The 19,794-nt window shown below is 46.9% G+C and overlaps 1 protein-coding gene and 1 pseudogene across 3 annotated transcripts in view; one reads left to right on the top strand and one right to left on the bottom strand.

Annotated features, from left to right (window-relative positions):
- EPHX2 (epoxide hydrolase 2) overlaps positions 1-19,794 on the top strand; it is a 58,716-nt gene that overhangs the window by 16,476 nt on the left and 22,446 nt on the right. For both annotated transcript variants that reach the window (XM_082656150.1, XM_082656149.1), the window contains exons 3-11: positions 774-933; positions 1,892-2,082; positions 3,500-3,622; positions 7,053-7,127; positions 10,365-10,460; positions 10,989-11,067; positions 13,720-13,754; positions 16,357-16,383; positions 18,949-19,034. In XM_082656150.1, the coding sequence (XP_082512276.1) occupies positions 774-933; positions 1,892-2,082; positions 3,500-3,622; positions 7,053-7,127; positions 10,365-10,460; positions 10,989-11,067; positions 13,720-13,754; positions 16,357-16,383; positions 18,949-19,034 (872 nt within the window). The remainder of the gene's footprint in view (positions 1-773; positions 934-1,891; positions 2,083-3,499; positions 3,623-7,052; positions 7,128-10,364; positions 10,461-10,988; positions 11,068-13,719; positions 13,755-16,356; positions 16,384-18,948; positions 19,035-19,794) is intronic.
- LOC309823663 (10 kDa heat shock protein, mitochondrial-like) lies at positions 15,496-15,804 on the bottom strand (annotated as a pseudogene). The gene has a single exon. The product of its transcript is annotated as a 10 kDa heat shock protein, mitochondrial-like (transcript).

Genomic DNA, 19,794 nt, shown 5'->3' on the forward strand with positions numbered 1-19,794 from the left:
AAAGAATTTCCAGACACAAAGGCAGAATGTAAAGATGATAGAATTTATTAGAGGGAGGGGTGGCTGCCTGAACAGTGGGCCGGCTGACTTCCTAGTAGTCTGGGAGAGTCGAGCCCAAACATGTGCTATTGATCAGTTTTTATAGCCAGAAAACAAAGGAACGGTCTGAGGTGAAAATTTCATTTACGGATTGGTCGAGGCACATATACCTTCCTTCTATAGGGTGGAGTGGGACAGGCAAGATGCCTTTCCTTATTTGGGCCAGGTCCCGTTGCCCAGGTGGGCGTTGCCCAGGTGGGCTCAGGGAATTTCGTAACCATCACAACACGGTAAGGGGAGCGAGTAAGAGTCCTGTTGGGGGTGTAACGCTGCAACTTTTACAGGCAGGGTCGTCCTTTGTCCTTGAAGCACCATTGTCCTTGGAGAACCACAATTTTACCTTAATGATCTCTTTAAAGACCCTCTTTCCAAAGGACAATCACATTCTGAGGTCCTGGGGGTTAGGACTTCAACATGAATTTGTAGGGGACCCAGTTCAGCCCTAACGGGGATTTGAGTAGTTTCTAGTTTGCAGTTCTTAGGAAAAGTACTGCTATGAACATTTTTGTACATGTCTTTTGGTGAACATATGTGGACATTTCCACTGGGTATGTGTCCAGGAGTGGAATTGCTGGATCACAGGGAATGCATGTGTTCAGATTTAGTAAATGCTGCCCAAAGCTTTTCCAAGTGGTTTCACCAATTGACAATCCCTCATCAATTCACTTTCACAGTGGATGCCATTCATGGAAGAAAACTGCAGGAAATGTTCTGAGGACTCTGGAATCTGCCTCCCTGAGAATTTCTCTATAAATCAGATCTTTGGCAAGGCGCTTGCAGCAAGAAAGGTCAACGACCCCATGCTTAAGGCAGCTCTCACTCTCAAAAAGAAGGGTAAGGATCTGAGACTGGCCATTCTCTGACCCAACCACACGAGAACCCTTGGGAGGGTCAGGTCAAAATACATCTAAATGTGCATTGAATTCAATGACAGGCACATTTCTACTCATATGTATTAGTAATTCCTTCACTTGATTTTCCTTGAATAGACATTTATTTAGTGGCAGAGCCCAGCTCTTCGTCACAGGCATGTTTGAGGTCATCCTCCCCACGTATCAGTAGCCTTACCTGGTTGTGTCTGAGACATATTTCCCACTCATATTACATGGAAAGGGTCTGTCCATTGACTTATCCTTGTCTTGTTTCCAGCATCTCCCGGTTCTTGTCCTGTGTGGTTAGGCAGGGGATAATGCTGTCTCTGTTTACATTCCTCTGGTTTTGAAGTGGGAGCACCGTCTCTGCCAAGGCAGGTGTTTTGAAGCGTGGTCCAGCAGAGTTTGCAGTAACGTAGACTGAGAGAAGGGTTGGAGTGGCAGTCCAAAGGTGGGATTCTGGGCCAGCCTCAGCTCTGCCTGCACTCTGCGGCTCTGGGCAGCTTAAAATGTGTCTGAGCTTCCATTTTCCCATTGGTAAAAGTGGGGTGGTAAGATCTGCCCTGCCTGCCCCAAAGGTGTGAGGATCGAATGGGCTGATGAAGGTCAAAACTCTGATCCAATGAGCTGACGAATATCACAACTTCTTGCTCTACGATTGCAAGAAATGAAGGGATGTAGTGTTTCCATCTGAAAGCCCTTGGTGCACACCGTTAGGGGCTCTAGCGTCTGCACCGGGAGGGGCTTATGGGTAACGATGGTGCTTTTCTAACTTGTCAGTTTAGAAGCCAGACATCAGGAGATTGATGTAAGTGAGCAGAACCCCGCCTGGCCCCGTCTTGGGGCCCCCTGTGGAATACCCGGAGCTTCTCAGAGCAAAGTTCTATAGCTGGTTTATTCACTGGTACCGTCTCACTCAGGATTTACAACCTGCATCCTCACCAACATCTGGCTGGATGACAGCACCCAGAGAGGCAGCCTGGCCCAGACGATGTGTGAGCTCAGGCCGCACTTCGATTTCCTGATTGAGTCATGCAGGATCGGAATGGCCAAGCCTGACCCTCAGATCTACAAGTTCGTGCTGGACGTCTTGAAGGCCAGCCCCAATGAGGTACCTAGACACTGCCTTTCAGTCGAAAAGAATGTTCTAGAGATATTGCAATCAAGAAAAATTGAGGAGGCGTGAAGAGATGGGGGACACCTGGGACCTGGCAGGGTGGTCCTATGTCCAGTGGCAGGTGCCACTTCTCCCAGGCCAGGACTTCTGAAGGGCTTTTACCCACCACTTCAACCTAGAAAGTTCTACCGGAGGTGGGCATCTGGCTCCTCTCCGTGGCTCTTACAGGACCTTGGTTAAAACAGGTATTGTCAAAAGCTGCCAGACCAGCTGCCTCAGTTTACCTAAAAGAAACATAGACCCTGGGAGACTTTCCCAAGACACAGGCTGGTCAGGGTCACCCCACCAAAGGCTGGGCAGGAATGGGCTCCAATACTGCAGAACTCTCCTTGTAGGGGTATCCCCGCACCCCTAAATTCTGTCTTCATGCCGTCTCTAGATTATCTAGTCTAAAATGTTGTTTTTGTTGTGTTTCCCTACTCCAGTCTCCAAAAAGGCCTTTGGACCAAGATGAAATCCCTTTCTCTGGCATTTCTGACCCTTTCTTGTTAACCCTGCTTCACCCACAAGCTGATCAGAGGGAAATCCTTACCTGTTCAATCCCAGATCTCTTCCCTTCTCCTCTCAAACTTTGCCTGCTCTTCTCAGCCCCCTGATTAAGCATTATAACAGTGCTCTAAATTTTAGTATGCATATAAATAAATGTCTTTTCATTGATGGCTTTTAGGTTGGATGAGCTGCTTAGACAACCAGGCCTGCCCTAATCCAAGATTATAAATAACTGCCCCATGCTTTCTTCTACAACTTTAAGGATTTTCTTTTTTTCTTTAAGTATCATTTCTTTTGACATTTAAATCTTTGATCTATTCAGAATTTATTTGGGGAATAAGTGAAGGAAGGACCCACTTTTTCCCCCAAACTGTTGAAATAATTTAATAATCTTTTAAATAATCTTTTTCCTCACCAATTGGGCATGACACTTTTATTAGAAACTAAATTTTCATTTGGATATGAGTCTATTCCTCGACTCTCTGTTTTATTATCTGACTTTATTATAGTTCTTTTCCAGACATTTTTTGGGGGGTCTATTCATACATTTTCCTAGATGAATTTTAATGTCATCCTGATAAGTTTATATTCTTCTTTAATCTTTTTACAGTTTCAGAATTCAGTGAACATGTATATCTATCTGTGTGTTTATGTTTATGTAATTAAATGTTTTTAATTTTAAGAGTAAAGAGTTACATGGAGAGAAAAAATAATTCTTAATCTCTAATCAATCTTATTGTGAGATTATTAATTCTTAATCTCAACCGCTGTTCTCACTTTAACGTGTTTCTGGCCAGTGGCCCTTGTGCATGAGTTTTGCTTTGGTAGAAGTGATGCTAGTATCCATGCTCTTTGCATTCAGGTGGTTTTCTTGGATGACTTCGAAGTTAATCTGAAGCCGGCCCGTGACCTGGGGATGGTCACCATCCTCGTGCATGACACTGACACTGCCCTGAGGGAGCTGGAGAAAGTAACCGGGGTGCAGGTAACTTTCTGTCCGCGCTGAGTCAGATTTCCTGTCGCTCATCTGTGTTTAGGTACGCAAGCGACAAAACAAGTGAGGGCGTTCACTGCTCCCGGTGTGGTTCCCAGTAGGGAGCTCCTCGGTGGGAGACCGTTACCCTTAGTGCAGTCAGCATGATGTCCATGAAGAACTTCCTGTTTCCTTCTCTGCAGTCAGTGAACAGGGAAAGGACACTCTGAGAGCAAGAATCTATACTTGTCAGACTCAGAGGACCAAGACTAGAGTGGGGCCTTCAAAGCCACCCATTCAGAGTAAATACTGAGAATGTAGCTGCTGGGTTTGCCCCTGGGGTGTGGAGGGGGGCCCCAGTGCTTCTCTGCTCTGCCTGGTCATGCTGCTTGCACTCAGATGTAGTGGTTTAGCTCCACCTGGGTCACACCCTCTTGGCAGTCAGAGGGAAGGCTCCTGAGTAAACCTGTCCCGAGCCCGGGAGGCTGGGCTGCCCGTAATAATGCCCCTGGGGGCTGATGGGATTAGCCTGCTGTGCCAGAGCGGAGGCACCTTTTGTTCTTGTAATGTTACCTAAGATCACTGATCCCACTGAGTCTGGGAGTGACAGTTTCGTAGGCTTTTGTAGGCCATGCTTTGCTCGTGTCAGTATGATGGGAAAGAAGGTGCGGGAGCCCATACACTTGATTGACGTAAAAGGCGTCACACTGTTTTTTCAAAGGGAACTATATTAGCTTCCTACGGCTGCCAGAAAGTAGCACAGACTTGGTGGCTGAGACAGCAATCTCTCTACGAGTCTAGAAGTCTCAGAGCAAGTTGTTAAGGGTTGGTTTCTTCTGAAGGCTTCTCGCTGTGTCTTCACACGGTCTTCCCCTGTATGTGTCTCTTCTTGTAAACACACCAGTCAGATTGGATTCTGTCTCCAGTAGGTCCACTACAGGGGCGTCATTTAAGGTTCATCACCTCTTTAAAGACCTTATCTCCAAATATTAGTCACATTCTGAGGTCCTGGGGGTTAGGACTTCAGCAGATGCATTTGGAGGGCACACAGTTTTGCCCCCATAACAGGAACAGCTGACTTTTCATCTTTAACAAATAAATTAAAACGTATATCTAATGACTCTACAACCTTAGAGCATCTCACCCAAGCTTGATTTGTCCTTCTGCAAGCCTGGAGGTCTTGTGCAGCAGAGAAGAAAGCATCCAAACTTGGAATCGGAGCATCCTTTTGCCGGTTCCACTTACCAGGTTCCTCCCCTCATTACCTCTGAGCCACAGACACCTGTCCTGTAAAATTGGGAAAGTGAGCCATTGTCCCACCTACCTTTTCCTCAGGGATATGGGGAAGGTATAAGGAAAAATGATAATCATTTCTTTTTAAACAGAGGAGAAGCGCCTCTTGTCTCTCAGGAAGGCTGTGGGAATCAGTCATAAATGGGCTTTATAAACTGGACAAACACATGGCAGAATCATTAGAGTAGGAAACCTGCACCCTCCCCACCCCTGGAACCAATGGGACATCCCCTGGTGTGTGACCTAGGAAGTCGGGGACACATCAGATAAAGGACCCCAGGGTACGCTGGCCCTGGTGGGTGTCTGGGCTCCTTCACTGCCGTCAGAGGCACCCAGCTGCCCGTCCCCACGGGCCACACCCTGGGTCCTCTCCAGACGCCACAGAGGTGGGCGCCCACCTATCTCAACCTCTGAGGATGCCCAGGAAGACTCTTCCGTGTTTCGAAGTAGGTGAATTCCATAGCCTACTCCTCCGCATTTTAGAGGGCAGAAAACTGGGTAGCGGAAGAGAACGGCTTCTTCCTTAGGTCTCACCTTTAGGACTAAAGATGAGAAGTCAAACGGTGGGAGTCACCAACATGATGCTGTTCACAAAAGGCCCACTTATATGTGCTCAGCATCCTGTCCTTTGTCATTTCTGTCTCAAGGAAACCGACACCAATACATTACGGAAGCTTCTTAAGGATCCTTTGCTCAGGCATTTTCCTGTTTACCGAGATGGACAAAGATGGGTAACCTGACCCCCCTGGGTCTCCAGAGGACAGAACTGGGGCCGGCAGGCAGAAGGCTTTCATCAGCTGAATTGCATCTCCCCCACCAAATTCATATGCTGAAGCCCTAACCCCCAGGACCTCACAATGTGACTGTATTTGGAGATTGGATCTTTAAAGAGGTATTTAAGGTAAAATGAGGTCATAAGGATGGGCCCTAATCCATTAGGACTGGTGTCCCTATAAGAAGAGGAGATTAAGACACAGACACACACAGAGGGAAGGCCATGTGAGGATACGGGGAGAAGACGGCCGTCTACAAGTCAAGGAGAGAGGCCTCAGGAAGAACCAACCCTGCCAGCACCTTCTTGGACTTCCAGCTTCCAGAAGTGTGAGAAAACAAATGTCTGTTGTTTAAGCACCCCAGTCTGCGGCACAGTGTTGTGGCCGCCCGAGCTGACCCATACAAGGCCCGGAGAGTTCGATTTTGGCCGACTTGAAGAAGAAACCCTTCAACAGAGTCATGTAATGATGGGATGACTGCTCTGTGAACTTGGCATTCCTGGCTGTGTCCAGCATGAGCCTGGGTGACCACTTGAGGAACTGCCCTAGAGAAGAATTATATTCATTAAAGTCCAAAATCTCAGTGTTTGGGAGCAAGTGGTGTTTATTCCTCGCAGATGTGAAATTCAGTGGGTGGTGGCCAGGGGCTTGCCTCACAGCCATTCTAGGACCCAGGTTGATGGAGAACCCCCATCTTCTATTGGTGGTTTCCGAGGTCATGCTGAACACCAGATGAAAAGGGGGAAAAGAATATAGAGAATCATGTAGGGATTTTCACAGCTCTGGTGGTCAGGCCATGCTCTTCTTTTTTTAAATTTTATTTTAATGTATTTTTAATATTCTTTACCATTATGGTTTATCACAGGATATTGAATATCATTCCCTGTGCTATACAGTAGGACCTTGTTGTTTATCCATTCTAAATGTAATAGTTTGCATCCACTAACCCCAAATCCCCAATCCATTCCTCTCCCTCCCCACCTCCCCCGTGGCAACCACAAGGTTGTTCTCTATGTCTGTGAGTATGTTTCTGTTTTGTAGGTAGGTTCATTTGTGCCATATGTTAGATTCCACATATAAGTGAGATCACACATATGGTATTTGTCTTTCCCTTTCTGACTTACTTCACTTAGTATGATCATCTCTAATGGCATAGGCCATGCTTTTTGTCTGCATCCGGTTGGCCAGAACTCAGTCACCGGACTCCACTGACCCTAGAGAAGAGGGGGCTGGGTTGGTCAGTCACCCATAGGACTCAGGAAGCCATGGCAAAGGTGACCCAGGGGCTGTCTTATGGAGTTTTGTGAACTCACTCTGAGGCCTTCTCGTGGAAGGAAGCAGAGCCATCTGCCTCACTGTGTCTCTCTTACTTTCAGCTTCTCCAAACTGCAGCCCCCCGACCAATCCCCTGCGATCCAAGCACCGTGAGCCATGGGTACGTGCCCATAAAGGTGAGTCAGCGCTCTCTCACCAGCAGCTGAGTCTCTCTAACCAGCCCCCCTAAAACGACTTGTGAGACGTTTGTGAAATCTCAAGGGTAGCTACACATCCATCATGTATATGGAAATGGTATTTCCCACAAGTATGATTCCTCAAAAATCAATAGCAGGGCTTCCCTGGTGGCGCAGTGGTTGAGAGTCCGCCTGCCAATGCAGGGACACGGGTTCGGGCCCTGGTCTGGGAAGATCCCACATGCCGCAGAGCGGCTGGGCCCGTGAGCCATGGCCGCTGAGCCTGCGCGTCCAGAGCCTGTGCTCCGCAACAAGAGAGGCCGCGACAGTGAGAGGCCCGTGCACCGCGATGAAGCGTGGCCCCCGCTCGCCACAACTAGAGAAAGCCCTCGCACAGAAACGAAGGCCCAACACAGCCAAAAATAAAATAAATAAATGAAAATTTAAGAAGCTAAAAAAAAAAAAATCAATAGCAGACGCGGACCAATGTGGTCAGACTCCCACGGAACAACAGGCCACGTGGGGCCTTGCTCTGTCCCCACAGCCTGCATGTCTGGCACTTTATTTCATTATTTCATCCATCGGGTGTTATCGGCCCTTCCTTTGTGTCAGGCACGGGCCAGATAGGGATGCAGGGAGGCACCAGATACAGAGAGGGAAACGCCCAGTCATTAGCCCAGGGGTCAGGGCTGCAGCAAGACCAAGGCCACGTGCAGAGAGGCCCTGACTCCTGACCCAGCCGGGATACAGAGCAGGGCTTTAAAACATCTTCTCAGGTTCACTTTGGGATCTTTCTTCATTTGTCACTGTGGCCATTTAACTAAGACAGGACCTAAAGCTACGGGTTAGCTCCCAAGCAAAACAAAACTCAGCAGTTGCTTTGGAGCCGGGTGGAACCAGTTTGGCTGGTTTGGCTGGCTTTGGCACTTACTAAGTTGGCAAACGTGGGCACATTTCTTATCATTCTGGACCCCAGTGTACACAGCTTTATAATGAGATGGCGATAATACCTCCCCTCAATGTTCTTGTAAGGATTAATTGAAATAACCCGTGTTGATCACGGGGGGTAGTACCTCGTGCTTCATAAAGAAGGGAGCTGGTGTCCTGAGCTGTGCAGGTCTGGGACCTGGGGAGGACCTGATGCCCCGGAGGAGAGCCCCATGGATGTTCAGTGAGCATTTGCTATTTGCTAGGCACAGAGAGAAATACCTAGATGAATGGAGGTCTTCTGTGACCTCAAGGATTGTATGGCCTGCATTCTGCCAAGGTAGCATTCCCTGTAGTTACATCACAGGATGCGGCCCTAACGGCAGTGGCTCAAGCGCTCAGAATGGGCTCTGAAGGGGGTGGAGAAAGTGACTGTAATTGCGGGGGATGAGATTCAGTGGTGAAGTGAGCATCAGAGGATGTGTGGGATTTGGATAGCGAGAAAGGGCTTTTCTGGTCAACGTGGCTGCTCTTAGAACCCTGGGTGCTCCTGGACCAGTTTCATAAGGTTTCATAAGCCCCCTTCAGACCTCGTCTCTAATGTTGATGCCGAGTAAGGGGCTCTTTGCCTGGGGCTGGGGTCTGTCTGGGCTGTGACCCTGCCTCTCCAATCCTACAGACAGGGTTACTCTCATAATCCTGATGCTTGCGTATCCAGCCAGTTTCAGTAGATTCCCCATTTGACCTTGAAGGAGTGTGATCAGAGCTGCCTAACCACTTCCTCTGCCCTCACCCCAAAACTATAGGGCTGGGGCAGTGGCCTCTGGGGAGCCCAGGCTCTGGGAGTGCTATTGCGTTGATGCTAATGCAACTCCAAGTGCGTTGATAATAGGTCTTTTCAGTTTTCTGGCTTAACGGCAATTTTAGAGCACACTGTTCAAAGGATGGGAAAGTGCATGCATTTGCTGAGCTACTCAGCTGAATCAAATACCTAGCAGCAAGAACGAGCCTTCTAGTTAAGATCCATTGAGGACAGAGGCGGAGTAGGATCATTTGATTGGACATCAGAACTATAACATTTTTCAGTATAAAGGAGCATAGAATTTAAAGTTCAAGTCCCTCCTTTTGCCAAGTACTAAAGGGAAGGCTAGAGAACATATTCTGATTAAAAAAAAAGACTGTAGTCCAAGAAAGGGTTTGTGAAATGTCAGCCCGATGTTTTCTTGAGCGAAATAGCTTGTTGGGAATTGTGAATGAAACTTCCGGTTTGGAACGCCTGCTTGGAGTAGTGTGAGATGCAGCAAAATAGAGTTGTTCCAAGTGGATTTCTATAAAGTGAAGCTTATTTTTCTCATTTGTTTCCACTAGAAAGTTAGAGATAAAGTACTTTGGGGGAAAAATAGGGTACTTTGACTATATATTGCTTTAGTTCTTTTGCTTAGACCCCCCTGTAATAGTCAGAGTAGGCTCAGTGCTGTAACAAACAGCCCCACACTTTCAGTGGCTTGACTCCAAGTTTGTTTCTGGCTTGCAGCACAATCCCATGTGGGTTGGGAGTAGGCTCTCTCCTCGCAGTCATTCAAGCACCCAGGCTCCTTCTTTCTGCAGGTTCTTCCGTCCTCAAGGCCCAGTCCATTCAGGTGCGGATAGGAAAAGAGGGAGAACCAGGTGCGTGGGAGGTTTACGGCCCAGATGGGGCACACATTTCTTCTGCTCATATGCCACTGGCCAGTCACGCGGCCACTGCAGGAAGGTTGGGGGAGGCCTGGAAAATGCCAGCAGGAGGCAAGGAGAAGAGAAGGAGGTGGATGTTGGGCCCCGGCAGTCTTGGCCATACCCACGTAGCCCACAAAGGACCGGAAGTATAGCAAAGCTGGAAAAAATGTTCATATTCAAGAGCTAAACAGCTTTTAATGAAATAATCATGGTATTCTGCACCTTCATGTGAATACCATGCCCGTACAAAATCAGCCCCCAGTTTAAAATGTGGAAAACATGTCAAATGACAGCAGAAACTCTGACAGGATGAGGGCCTCTTAGGGAGGAAGGCCAAGTTGTTTTGTTTTCCAACATTATGATCTTCTTTTCAGGCTCTTGTTCCAGTGAAACTGCCTGTTTTTATGGCACAGTTTGATCACGTATCTCTTCTCAGACATTTTCTTCTAACATTGGTGGGTTTTTAGCTGAGAAAGCTGGGTCAGGCACGATCTGGCAACGTATTGAAATGGCCCGGGGCGATCTGCGGAAGAGGTGCCTGGTTACCCCCGGCCTGCACTGAGGTCACTCCCCGCTCACCTCTCTCTTCTACAGCCTGGGATGTGTCTGCATTTTGTGGAGCTGGGCTCTGGCCCTGCCGTATGCCTCTGCCACGGATTTCCGGAGAGCTGGTTCTCTTGGAGGTACCAGGTAAGGGAAACTGGGGGAAGTACGCCCCAGTCAGGGTGAGGGGAGAGAAGTGTCTAGATGGTGTGAGCCAGCCTGGAATATCATTAAGAAGCTGACACCTTACTGTGGAGCATCATCTCCCAAGTATACCACGATATCTCTGAAATGTTGGGGCCGGAGATTGCTCCAGAGCTCAGATCTGTGCTAGCCTATATGCCACCTTTGCAGATTAAAAAAAACATACTTCCTCAAGATGCTTTATGCCACCTGCTGGGACATCTCTGTAATGAATATAGAAATCTGCAAGGTCTTTGCTAGGAAAGGTGCTCTGTCAGGTGTGGCATTAGGTGCAGGGCACAAACCCTACGACCATCCATGGCAGCCGGGTGGGCTCATTCCAGCCCCATGGTGAGGACACCAGGTAGTGCCACGTGGCACTTTAAATTGAACCATTTACAATAACAGGGAGATAGAAGGAAGCAAAGAGGTGACGTCAGCAAAACACTGATGAGCCCACACTGGAGAGGGTCTGAATTGTTTCTTTTCCAGATCCCTGCTCTGGCCCAGGCGGGCTTCCGGGTACTAGCGGTGGACATGAAAGGCTACGGAGAGTCATCTGCTCCTTCTGGTGGGTTAGCTGTTTTACAGATGTCGGTGTTGGTCATGCCTTCTGACTGTCTGAGTTCTCCAACTGCACTGTCTTCCCCTGGTCCCAGGTCAGAGCAGGCAGCCCTTCTAGGGGTCTGACTTCCCCTTCCCTTCCCAGCTCCTGCAGTGTCTGTGTCTGTGCACTTTGGGCCCCAGAGGTCTCTCCTCCTCATACTCTGAATGAATTCAAGAAACCCAACGGCCTGTGCCCCAAGGGGGTCTCCTGCTAGTCATTGAGGATATAGGATGTAGGAGGTACCATCCCGCTCCAGAACTATTTTTATCTTGGAGAACTGAAACTCTGTACCCATTAAACAATAACTCCCCATTCTCCCTCCCCTCAGCCCCCAGCAAGCACCCTTCTGCTCTCTCACTCTATAAATTTGACTAGTCTAGGTACCTCATCTAAGTGGATCATACAGTATTTATCCTTTTGTGACTGACTGACTTCACTTAGCAAAATGTCTTCAAGGTTCATCCATGTTACAGCATATGTCACAATTTCCTTCCTTTTTAAGGATGAATAATATTCCGTTGTATGTATAGACCGCGGTTTGTTTATCCATTCATCCATCGATAGATACTTGGGTTGCTACTGTGAATACTGCTGCTATGAACATGGGTGTACAAATATCTCTTTGAGTCCCTCCTGTCAGTTCTTTGGGGTATATACCCAGAAGTGGAACCGCTAGATCATATGGTAATTCATAGGCCAGATTCTTAACCCAGCGTCTGTGGATCCCAGTGGGAGTCTGTCCAAGGATGGGTGTCAGGGACCTGTGAACCCTTGAGAACATGTGTGGGTCTATGAGCATTTTCCTTGGGGAGGGGGGAGTCCATTGTTTTTATCCATTTCAGAGGGATCCTCAGCCCCAAACCTTTAAGAACCCTGGGTGGAGGCAGGGATGGGAAGCAGCCAGGTGTGCAGCAGAGTCGCTGGTCCTTCTGTGGTCAATGATGCTCTTAGCAGCTTAGCAAGCCAAGCAGCAGCTCACCACCCCTTTTCTGAGCTGCTTCGGCTGCATGCACGTCAGGCCTGTTGTGTTGGGTTTGAAGCCCGCTGACGTGGGCTGGGGCTCTCAGTCACTCAGGAGGCCACCACCAGGCCACTCAGCCTGTCATGACAGAGATGTGCTTCCATGGTTGTTCCCTAAATGTCATGGTGTCGACTCAGCTGCTCCTCACTGCCTCTTGAACAATGCAGAAGCATTTTAGACAAAAGGAAGGACTTCAGTCCAAATATTCAGGAAAGACATCTAAGGTTTTTTTTTTTAAATTTCATTATTTAAATGTTTATTTTTATTTATCTATACTGCAATCTTCCCTGAATCCCCTGGGCATTACTTAGTAATATAATTTATCATTCAAACTACAACACTATTAAAAGAGAAACTATTAATAATAACACATAAACTAAAACTGTCCTGGACAAACTGGGACTTATGGTCATACCCTAATTATGACTCTTTTTTTTAAATAAAAACATAATTTACATGTTAACTGTTGTCAAAGATTATACATAACATTAATTCTAAAGCCAAGTGCAATGATTTGGAATGCATATATGTACATTTCAGATCATTTGTATATAAATTTCAGTTCATTTGGCAGTAGATTTTAAGTAACAAATTATTTTCCCTTAAAATTATGAAGGCTTTGTCCTAGTATTTTCTAGCTTCCCTCGTTGCTATATAGCATTCCAGTGCCATGGTACCTTTTTTCCTTACCCTTGAGACTTTTAGGATCTTTATCTGTTGTGTTCTAAAATGTTATGATATTGTGCTATGATATGGGTCTTTTTTCATCTACTTTTCTGGGTACATTTAACTTTCAGTTCTTGGAAATTTTCTTGAATTATTTCTTTGAAAATTTTTTTCTCCTGTTTTCTCTGTTTTTCTTTCTTTTTCTTTTCTGGAATTGCTATTATTGGTAAAATGTCCATACTGCCCAAAGCAATTTACAGAGTCCATGCAATCCCTATCAAAATCCCAATGACATTTTTTACAAAAATAGAAAAAACAATTCTACAATTCATATGGATCCACAAAAGACTACAAATAGTCAAATCAATCTTAAGAAAGAACAAAGCTGGAGGACTCATACTTCTTGATTTCAAAATACATTACAAGGCTACAGTAATCAATACAGTATGGTATTGGTATAAAGACAGACATACACGCCAATGGAATAGAGAGTCCAGAAATGAACCCTTGTGTATCTGGTCAGATAACCTTCAAGAAGGGTGCCAAGGCCACTCAATGGGGAAAGGACAGTCTGTTCAACAAATAGTGTTGTAAAAACTGAATATCCATATGCAAGATAATGAAATTGTACCCTTACCTTACACCATCCACAAAAAACAACTCAAAGTGGATTACAGGCTTAAACTGAAGACCTGACACTAAAATTCCTAAATGAAAACATAGTGGAAAAGCTTCATGATGTTGGTATTAGCAATGGTTTCATGGATATGACACCAAAAGCACAGGCAACAACAACAAAAATAAACAAGCAGACTATATCAACCTAAGAATTTAATAAGATATTTTTTTTTTGCCAAAGGGGCTCTTTTAGTTTTCTGGTAATTTTTAAACATGCAAATTAAGTGTATTTCTTTTATTTTTAATTGCAGAAATAGAAGAGTATTCCATGGAAGTGTTATGCAACGTAAGAAGGATTTTTGGGTAACATCTGTAACTTCTTCTCCATCCTTGTGTTTTCATTGATATAAGACAGAAATGTGGGTGTTCATTTAAATCCTAGGAAAGCAGCATTTCACAACATTTGGGTACAAATTCTTTCTGAAAGTCGAAGTATTTTGAAATAATAGCCATTGTTGACTGTATATCAAGTACTTTTCTAAGTATTTGATGGAAGAGGAAACTGAGTCACGGGGAGGTTAAGTAATTGCCTGAGGTCAACAGCTTGTAGAGCCAGGTTTAAACCCTGTAGTAGCTCCCATGCTCCTGCTCTTAGCATATCACCTTTCCCTTCTGAGAATTTAAAAAAATCACTTTATTGTGGTAAACACATTGTTGGCCAGACCTAGGGAGTTAGTGTGTGGACTGGGGACTGCAGAGGCATTCCTGTTCTAAGATAGGCATACGCACCATCGGGGAGAGGGACCCTCATCTTAGAGCTTGCAGGGGAAGGCCAAGGCTGAGGTGAGGAGAGACTGTCACCCAAACCTCCATCAGCCCTGGAGCAAAAGCAAAGGCTGGAGGGACCGAGAGGAAGAAACAGCCTCCCGCTTGGCCAGAAAACTGGCGATGCCAGTGATTATGCTAAAATTACAGAAAGCCTTCATCTAGGAGGGTCACATTTCTGCCTGGAGCACCCCATCAGGCCCCCATGCAGGCTTGATGTCTCATAAGGGGAGCTTGTCTGTGCTCGGACAAGTCTGAGGAGCCAGTCTGAGAACCCCAAAGTTAAAGGAATAATAAAGAAAGAAGAAAGCAGAGAGATGCTATGAATCAAACTGTAGTGCTGAGGGAGTGGTTTGGACAACATCAGCTGGGGGTCCTAGAAGGAGAAGGTAAAGACGTCCCTGCACCTATTTAATTTCCCCCATTCCTCCTTAATCGCTTCTCTCACTGATGGGGGTCCCAGCTCACCTCAACCACTGTAGCTGGACCACAATTCTGCACCCTTCATCCCTTAGAGACCCTCTTACGTCAGACAGTCTGTTGGTTCCTCATGGGGAACCTCACTTTGCACATTATAGGATTTCTGGGAAACCCTCAGCTAAATTCCCCATTAGTGTGTACATTAGTCGGCTTGGGCTGACATAACAAGACACCACAGACCAGGTGGTTTAAACAACAGAAATGTGTTTCTCACAGTTCCGAGATCTGGGTGCCAGCAGGGTCAGGTTCTGGTGAGCACCCTCTCCTGGCCTGCGGGTGACCACCTTCTCACTGTCTTCACATGGCAGGGAGAGAGAGCCGGCTCTCTGGGACTCTTCTTATAAGAACGCTAATCTTATCAGGTCAGGGCCACACCCTCATGACCTCATTTAACTGTAATTACTTCTGTAAAGACCCTGTCTTCAAATACAGTCACACTGGGAATTAGGGCTTCAACATAGGAATTTTGAGGGGACACAAACATTCAGTCCATATAACAGAGGGTTCAAAAGACCTCCTGACACCATTCAATAATTGTTCCCCTCTCTTTGGGGAGGAAGATGAAAATAAATGATTGAAGTGAATTACACCAATACTGTGAGCCTCCTTCTAAAAAAATATGTGTGTAATTTCACCAATGGAACCTGTCATCTGTGCTTGCTTTTTTTTCCCCCTTAGTTTATTATAAAAGAGAAACATGGAAATTATTTACATGATGAAAAGATTTCAGAACTTCAGTGGAATGGGCAGCCTCAGTGATGCCATTTCAGTAGTGACTTATTTCAGTCTATGTATTTTCCAAGAATGTCACCGTCTCTAAATAAGAAGTAATCCTTGTCATCTAGAACTAATTTGGTTCATCCATATTCTGGGAAAAGAACTTCATCTCCAACTTTCATGCTAACTAGTTGAATCTCTCCAACCTTTCCTTTAGAGCCTGATTCAACAGCAACTACTGTTGCTTGCAATACTTTTCCTTGAGTATTTTCTGGAAGCATAATGCTTCCTTTGGATACAGGTTTGGCTGCACTTCTTTCAACTAATACTTGGCCAAAGAAGGGAAGAAACTTTCTAAATTCCTGTCCTGCCATGACTCCAGCCACTGCACTTCGTACTCTGCTCTCATGCCACTGCTGCCAGGAGGGGCGTGCAGTCTGGCCCTCTGGACATATCTGTTGTTGCCTTTTTTTTTTTAATTAATTAATTAGTTTATTTATTTATTTTTGGCTGAGTTGGGTCTTTGTTGCTGCGTGCCAGCTTCCTCTAGTTGTGGCGAGCAGGGGCTACTCTTCGTTGCGGTGCACAGGCTTCTCATTGTGGTGGCTTCTCTTGTTGTTCTTGTCTTTCCTCTGTATGTGTCTGTGTCCAAATCTTCTGTCTTGTATTGGATCAGGACCCGCCCTAATGACCCCATTTAACTTAATCACATCTTTACTTAAGATCCTATCTCCAAATAGAGTCACATTCTGAAGTACCAGGGGTTAGGGTTTGGGCTTCAGCATATGAATTTCGCGGGGGAGTGGGGTGGGGAAGGTGGGGGACACAATTCAGACTGTAACCAAGGCAAGCACAGTAATTCTAACCTCGAAGCCGCTGAGGTGATGGATACAGTTCTGATTTTGTGTGTGTGTTTTCTTTCTTAGGACATGGTCGCCTTCCTGGATAAGTTGGTAAGTATTTTGAACTCATCTCTTTGGAGAATTCTGTTTGGAAGTGGGCAATTAAAGAAAAGCTGTGACCTTTGAAGGTGTCAGCTGTTAGAGCCCTGAAGGGAGTGGTATGGGAGGGGGAAGGTGGGGTGGTGGGTCGGAAGGGATTATAAAGACAGGTTTGGAGAATATAGAGGTGAGATTGGTTTGGTTCTTGTTTCACGAAAAGCATCTTCCAGGGGATAGAATGTCTCTGTTGGCTTTAAGCCAGATGAAGAGCCTTAGTGCCAGCTGAAGAAGGTTGGGAAACATCCGATAGGCTAATACTTCCCAGCTTCTTAAAACTTCCATCCCTTTTGACATATTTAAAATCGAATGTCTTCGTTTAACATGGTTTGGAATGTCAAACTCAATGAAAACGATCAACAGGGGTCATCTGAGAATACACTGCCGCAGAGCACACACACTCTTCTGAGACTCAGGTACATCCTCTGCCACCTTCAGTCAGGTCACGTGGCAGAAGGGAGACACCGCAGCATGGCTGAGGGGGCAGAGGGCCCAGCCAGGACAGTGACGGTACAGGGGGGCTGAGATGACGAAGGAGTTCCAGATCTACAGCAGGGCCTGGTGTAGGACGTGCGGTAACAATGTCATGTCCCATCCTCTGCAGATTCTCAGTCCTGTGGAACTGGCTTTGGAACTTTTGAGTGTGATGGGGATAGCTAAGGCCCAGTGTGGCCGCCCCACTCCTGACTTTTTCTAGAAGATTTCCAACTGGCTGGGAACGTCTCTTATTCTGATGGTTGAGAGGGAGTCTCTGTGGTTGCTGGCCAGCTGGGTCAGGTGTCCGTCCCCGGCCCAGTCATGACTAGGATATGTGGGAAGGAGACTGGGCCAACCTGGATGACCTGGGTGACCAGATGAGGTGGTCATTTGCCACCTGGAGGTGGTGCCTGAAGCCTTTGGAGGAGATGAGCTCCCCAACGACAGGCCTGAAGGCTGAGCCATGGAATAGTCCCAAGTGAGAGGTAGAGAGGGAGTCGTAGACTCAGGGAAGTAAGAAGAGTCTGGAAGGCAGAGTTTCACAGAAGCCCAGGGAAGAATGTTTCAAAGGAAATGCCTCATGCTGCTGTTGACTAAAAAAAAAAGCACAACCTAAAGGTTGAGAAGTGTGTTTTATTTGGTGGACAAACTGAGGACGTAAGCCCGATACAGCATCTCAGATAGCTCTGAGACTGCTTCCAGAGAGGTAAGAGAGGAGGCAGGATATATAGTAGTTTCTGCAACAAAGTCTAGGTAGTCGGAACATCAAAAGATTACTCTTAATTAAAGAAAACCACGTATCTCAAGTTAAGGAATTTAGCATTTTTCTCTGTATTGGAAGGTGCAAGAGTCTGGGCTCATAGAAATCATTCCTTCGACATGCACCTCTGCTAGCTGGGGCCGGTATCCTGCTTTTCTCCATCCTGAATCCCCTCCGGGTGCCCCATTGAGGGCGGCTGCATGACTGAGGGCTTGGCAGTGGGCAGCCTGTTTGTCTCCATCCTGAGTTCCCTGAGGGTTCACCAGCGGGGTGACTGCAGTGACTTGGTGGCTGCAACATCCTTTGTTTACTGATACGCCAGGCAGCATTTTTTTCACTCACACTGCAGAACAATCGGAAGAATGAGAACCAAGAGGGGAACAAAATTATTAGTGATTAGTAGCCTTAAAGAGAGAAGTTTCAGTGGACTTGGGCGTAGCAGGGAAGAAGCCACTGGAGGGACTTAGGAAGGTCGTTAGGGAGGCACCTGATATAAACCATTGTGAAAAGCGGGAGAACACAGCAGACGGAGTGTGGCAGAGAGCTGAGGCAAGGAACTGCCTTTCCAGCTCCTTTCCAGCTGGTGGTGGGGCCGGGGCGGATCAGAGGCCCTAAAGCGCCCAGCGGGTGGCATAAAGGAGGGAGCCCTAGTTTAGGTTAGGAGACCTGGGTCTGAATGGCGGTTCCCCCATTTACCATCCGTGCAGCCTGGCCAAGTCACCCGCCCCCTGTGAGCCATCTTTTCATTGGTAAAATGTGAGTTCGAAGGTTACTGGGAGGATTCCAGATAAAGGGCCTGTGACACAGAAGATCCTGCACGAAGGGAGCTGTGGTCGCTCGTGGTTACAGCAGCAGAGGAGAGGAAGGCGCAGGGAGAAACTGGGAGGTAAAGGATGCTTCTGAGGCGTGTAGAAAAGATCCGAAAGAATGGGGAACAGAATAATAACCACTCAGTGAAAGATGAGCACGGAGGGCAGGGGCGGTGTCATTCTAACGTGAAGACAGAAGGGAGGAAAGGAGGTGAAACAAAGTTTGATTTGTGGGAAGGTAGAGAGGGAATTCATGGCCAATGGCCTCAGTCTTCTGAGAAGATTTAAGAGGCCAGCCATTTGTGTGCAGGGTCGGCGGGGCCTGTACATGGGACCAGAGGCTTCAAGAGGGCGGGTGTTGGGCGTAGCTGCTGCGGTTAGGCCTAAGGGGAGCCCCCAGGCCTCCGGCTCTCAGCATCCCCTCTCCTGTCCTGGAAAGCTACTCACACTCAGCCCCCTTCTTTGTCCTCCTAGGGCATCGCTCAAGCTGTGTTCATTGGCCACGACTGGGGTGGCATGCTGGTGTGGAATATGGCTCTTTTCTACCCCAAGAGAGTGAGGTAATTAGGCCTCGGGCATCAAGAATTTGGGTCAGACTGGACTTGAATTCCCTAGACTCCTTCCTCAGGTCTTGAATTCCAGAAAACTTCTTGAAAACAATAGGTTATTACCTGGGAAGGGGACACCGTAGCTCCTTAGCTCATTGGTGTATAAGTAGGGAGGGGTTAATGAGCTAACGTCTTGGGCACAAGGCCTGTCCCAATCACCAGTAATGCAACGAATAATTCAGGGCCTGTGTAGCCAGTGGGAATGCAGGAGAATGAGGGTGGGCTTTGAGGGGAGGAAGTGAGGCAGCAGGGGATGTCAGAGTCATAGAACTGAGTGCCAGGAGACACTTTAGCCCTGGTCAGAGTCAGAAAATGTGGCTTTCACTTTTACCCTGAACTGGCTACGTGACAAATCACTTCACCCGTTAGGCCCTGGTATCTTCAACCACAAAGTGGTAATGGTCACTCCTACCCGACTCTTCAACCTGCAAAATACAGTAAAACAGATGTCAGGTTGGAATGATATGTCATGATCGCCATCACATCACTCATAATCATTCTCAGAATGACATTTCAGGCACAAGTGGGAGCTTTCAAGTGATGGGTTTTGAACCTGGAGAGTCAGGTGGTCCTTGTGGCCACACCCCATTTGAGCTGGTAACTGCAGTTAAAGCCTGTCTGACCTCCCATTTCAGCCTCGGATCTTAGCAAATTAATTAAAACAACATCCTTAGCAGCCATCTGTGTTTCCCTAACTAATCCAGTTACTTTT

The sequence above is a fragment of the Grampus griseus genome (genome assembly GCF_964374135.1).
Source record: "Grampus griseus genome assembly, chromosome: 6".
Taxonomy (NCBI): domain Eukaryota; kingdom Metazoa; phylum Chordata; class Mammalia; order Artiodactyla; family Delphinidae; genus Grampus; species Grampus griseus.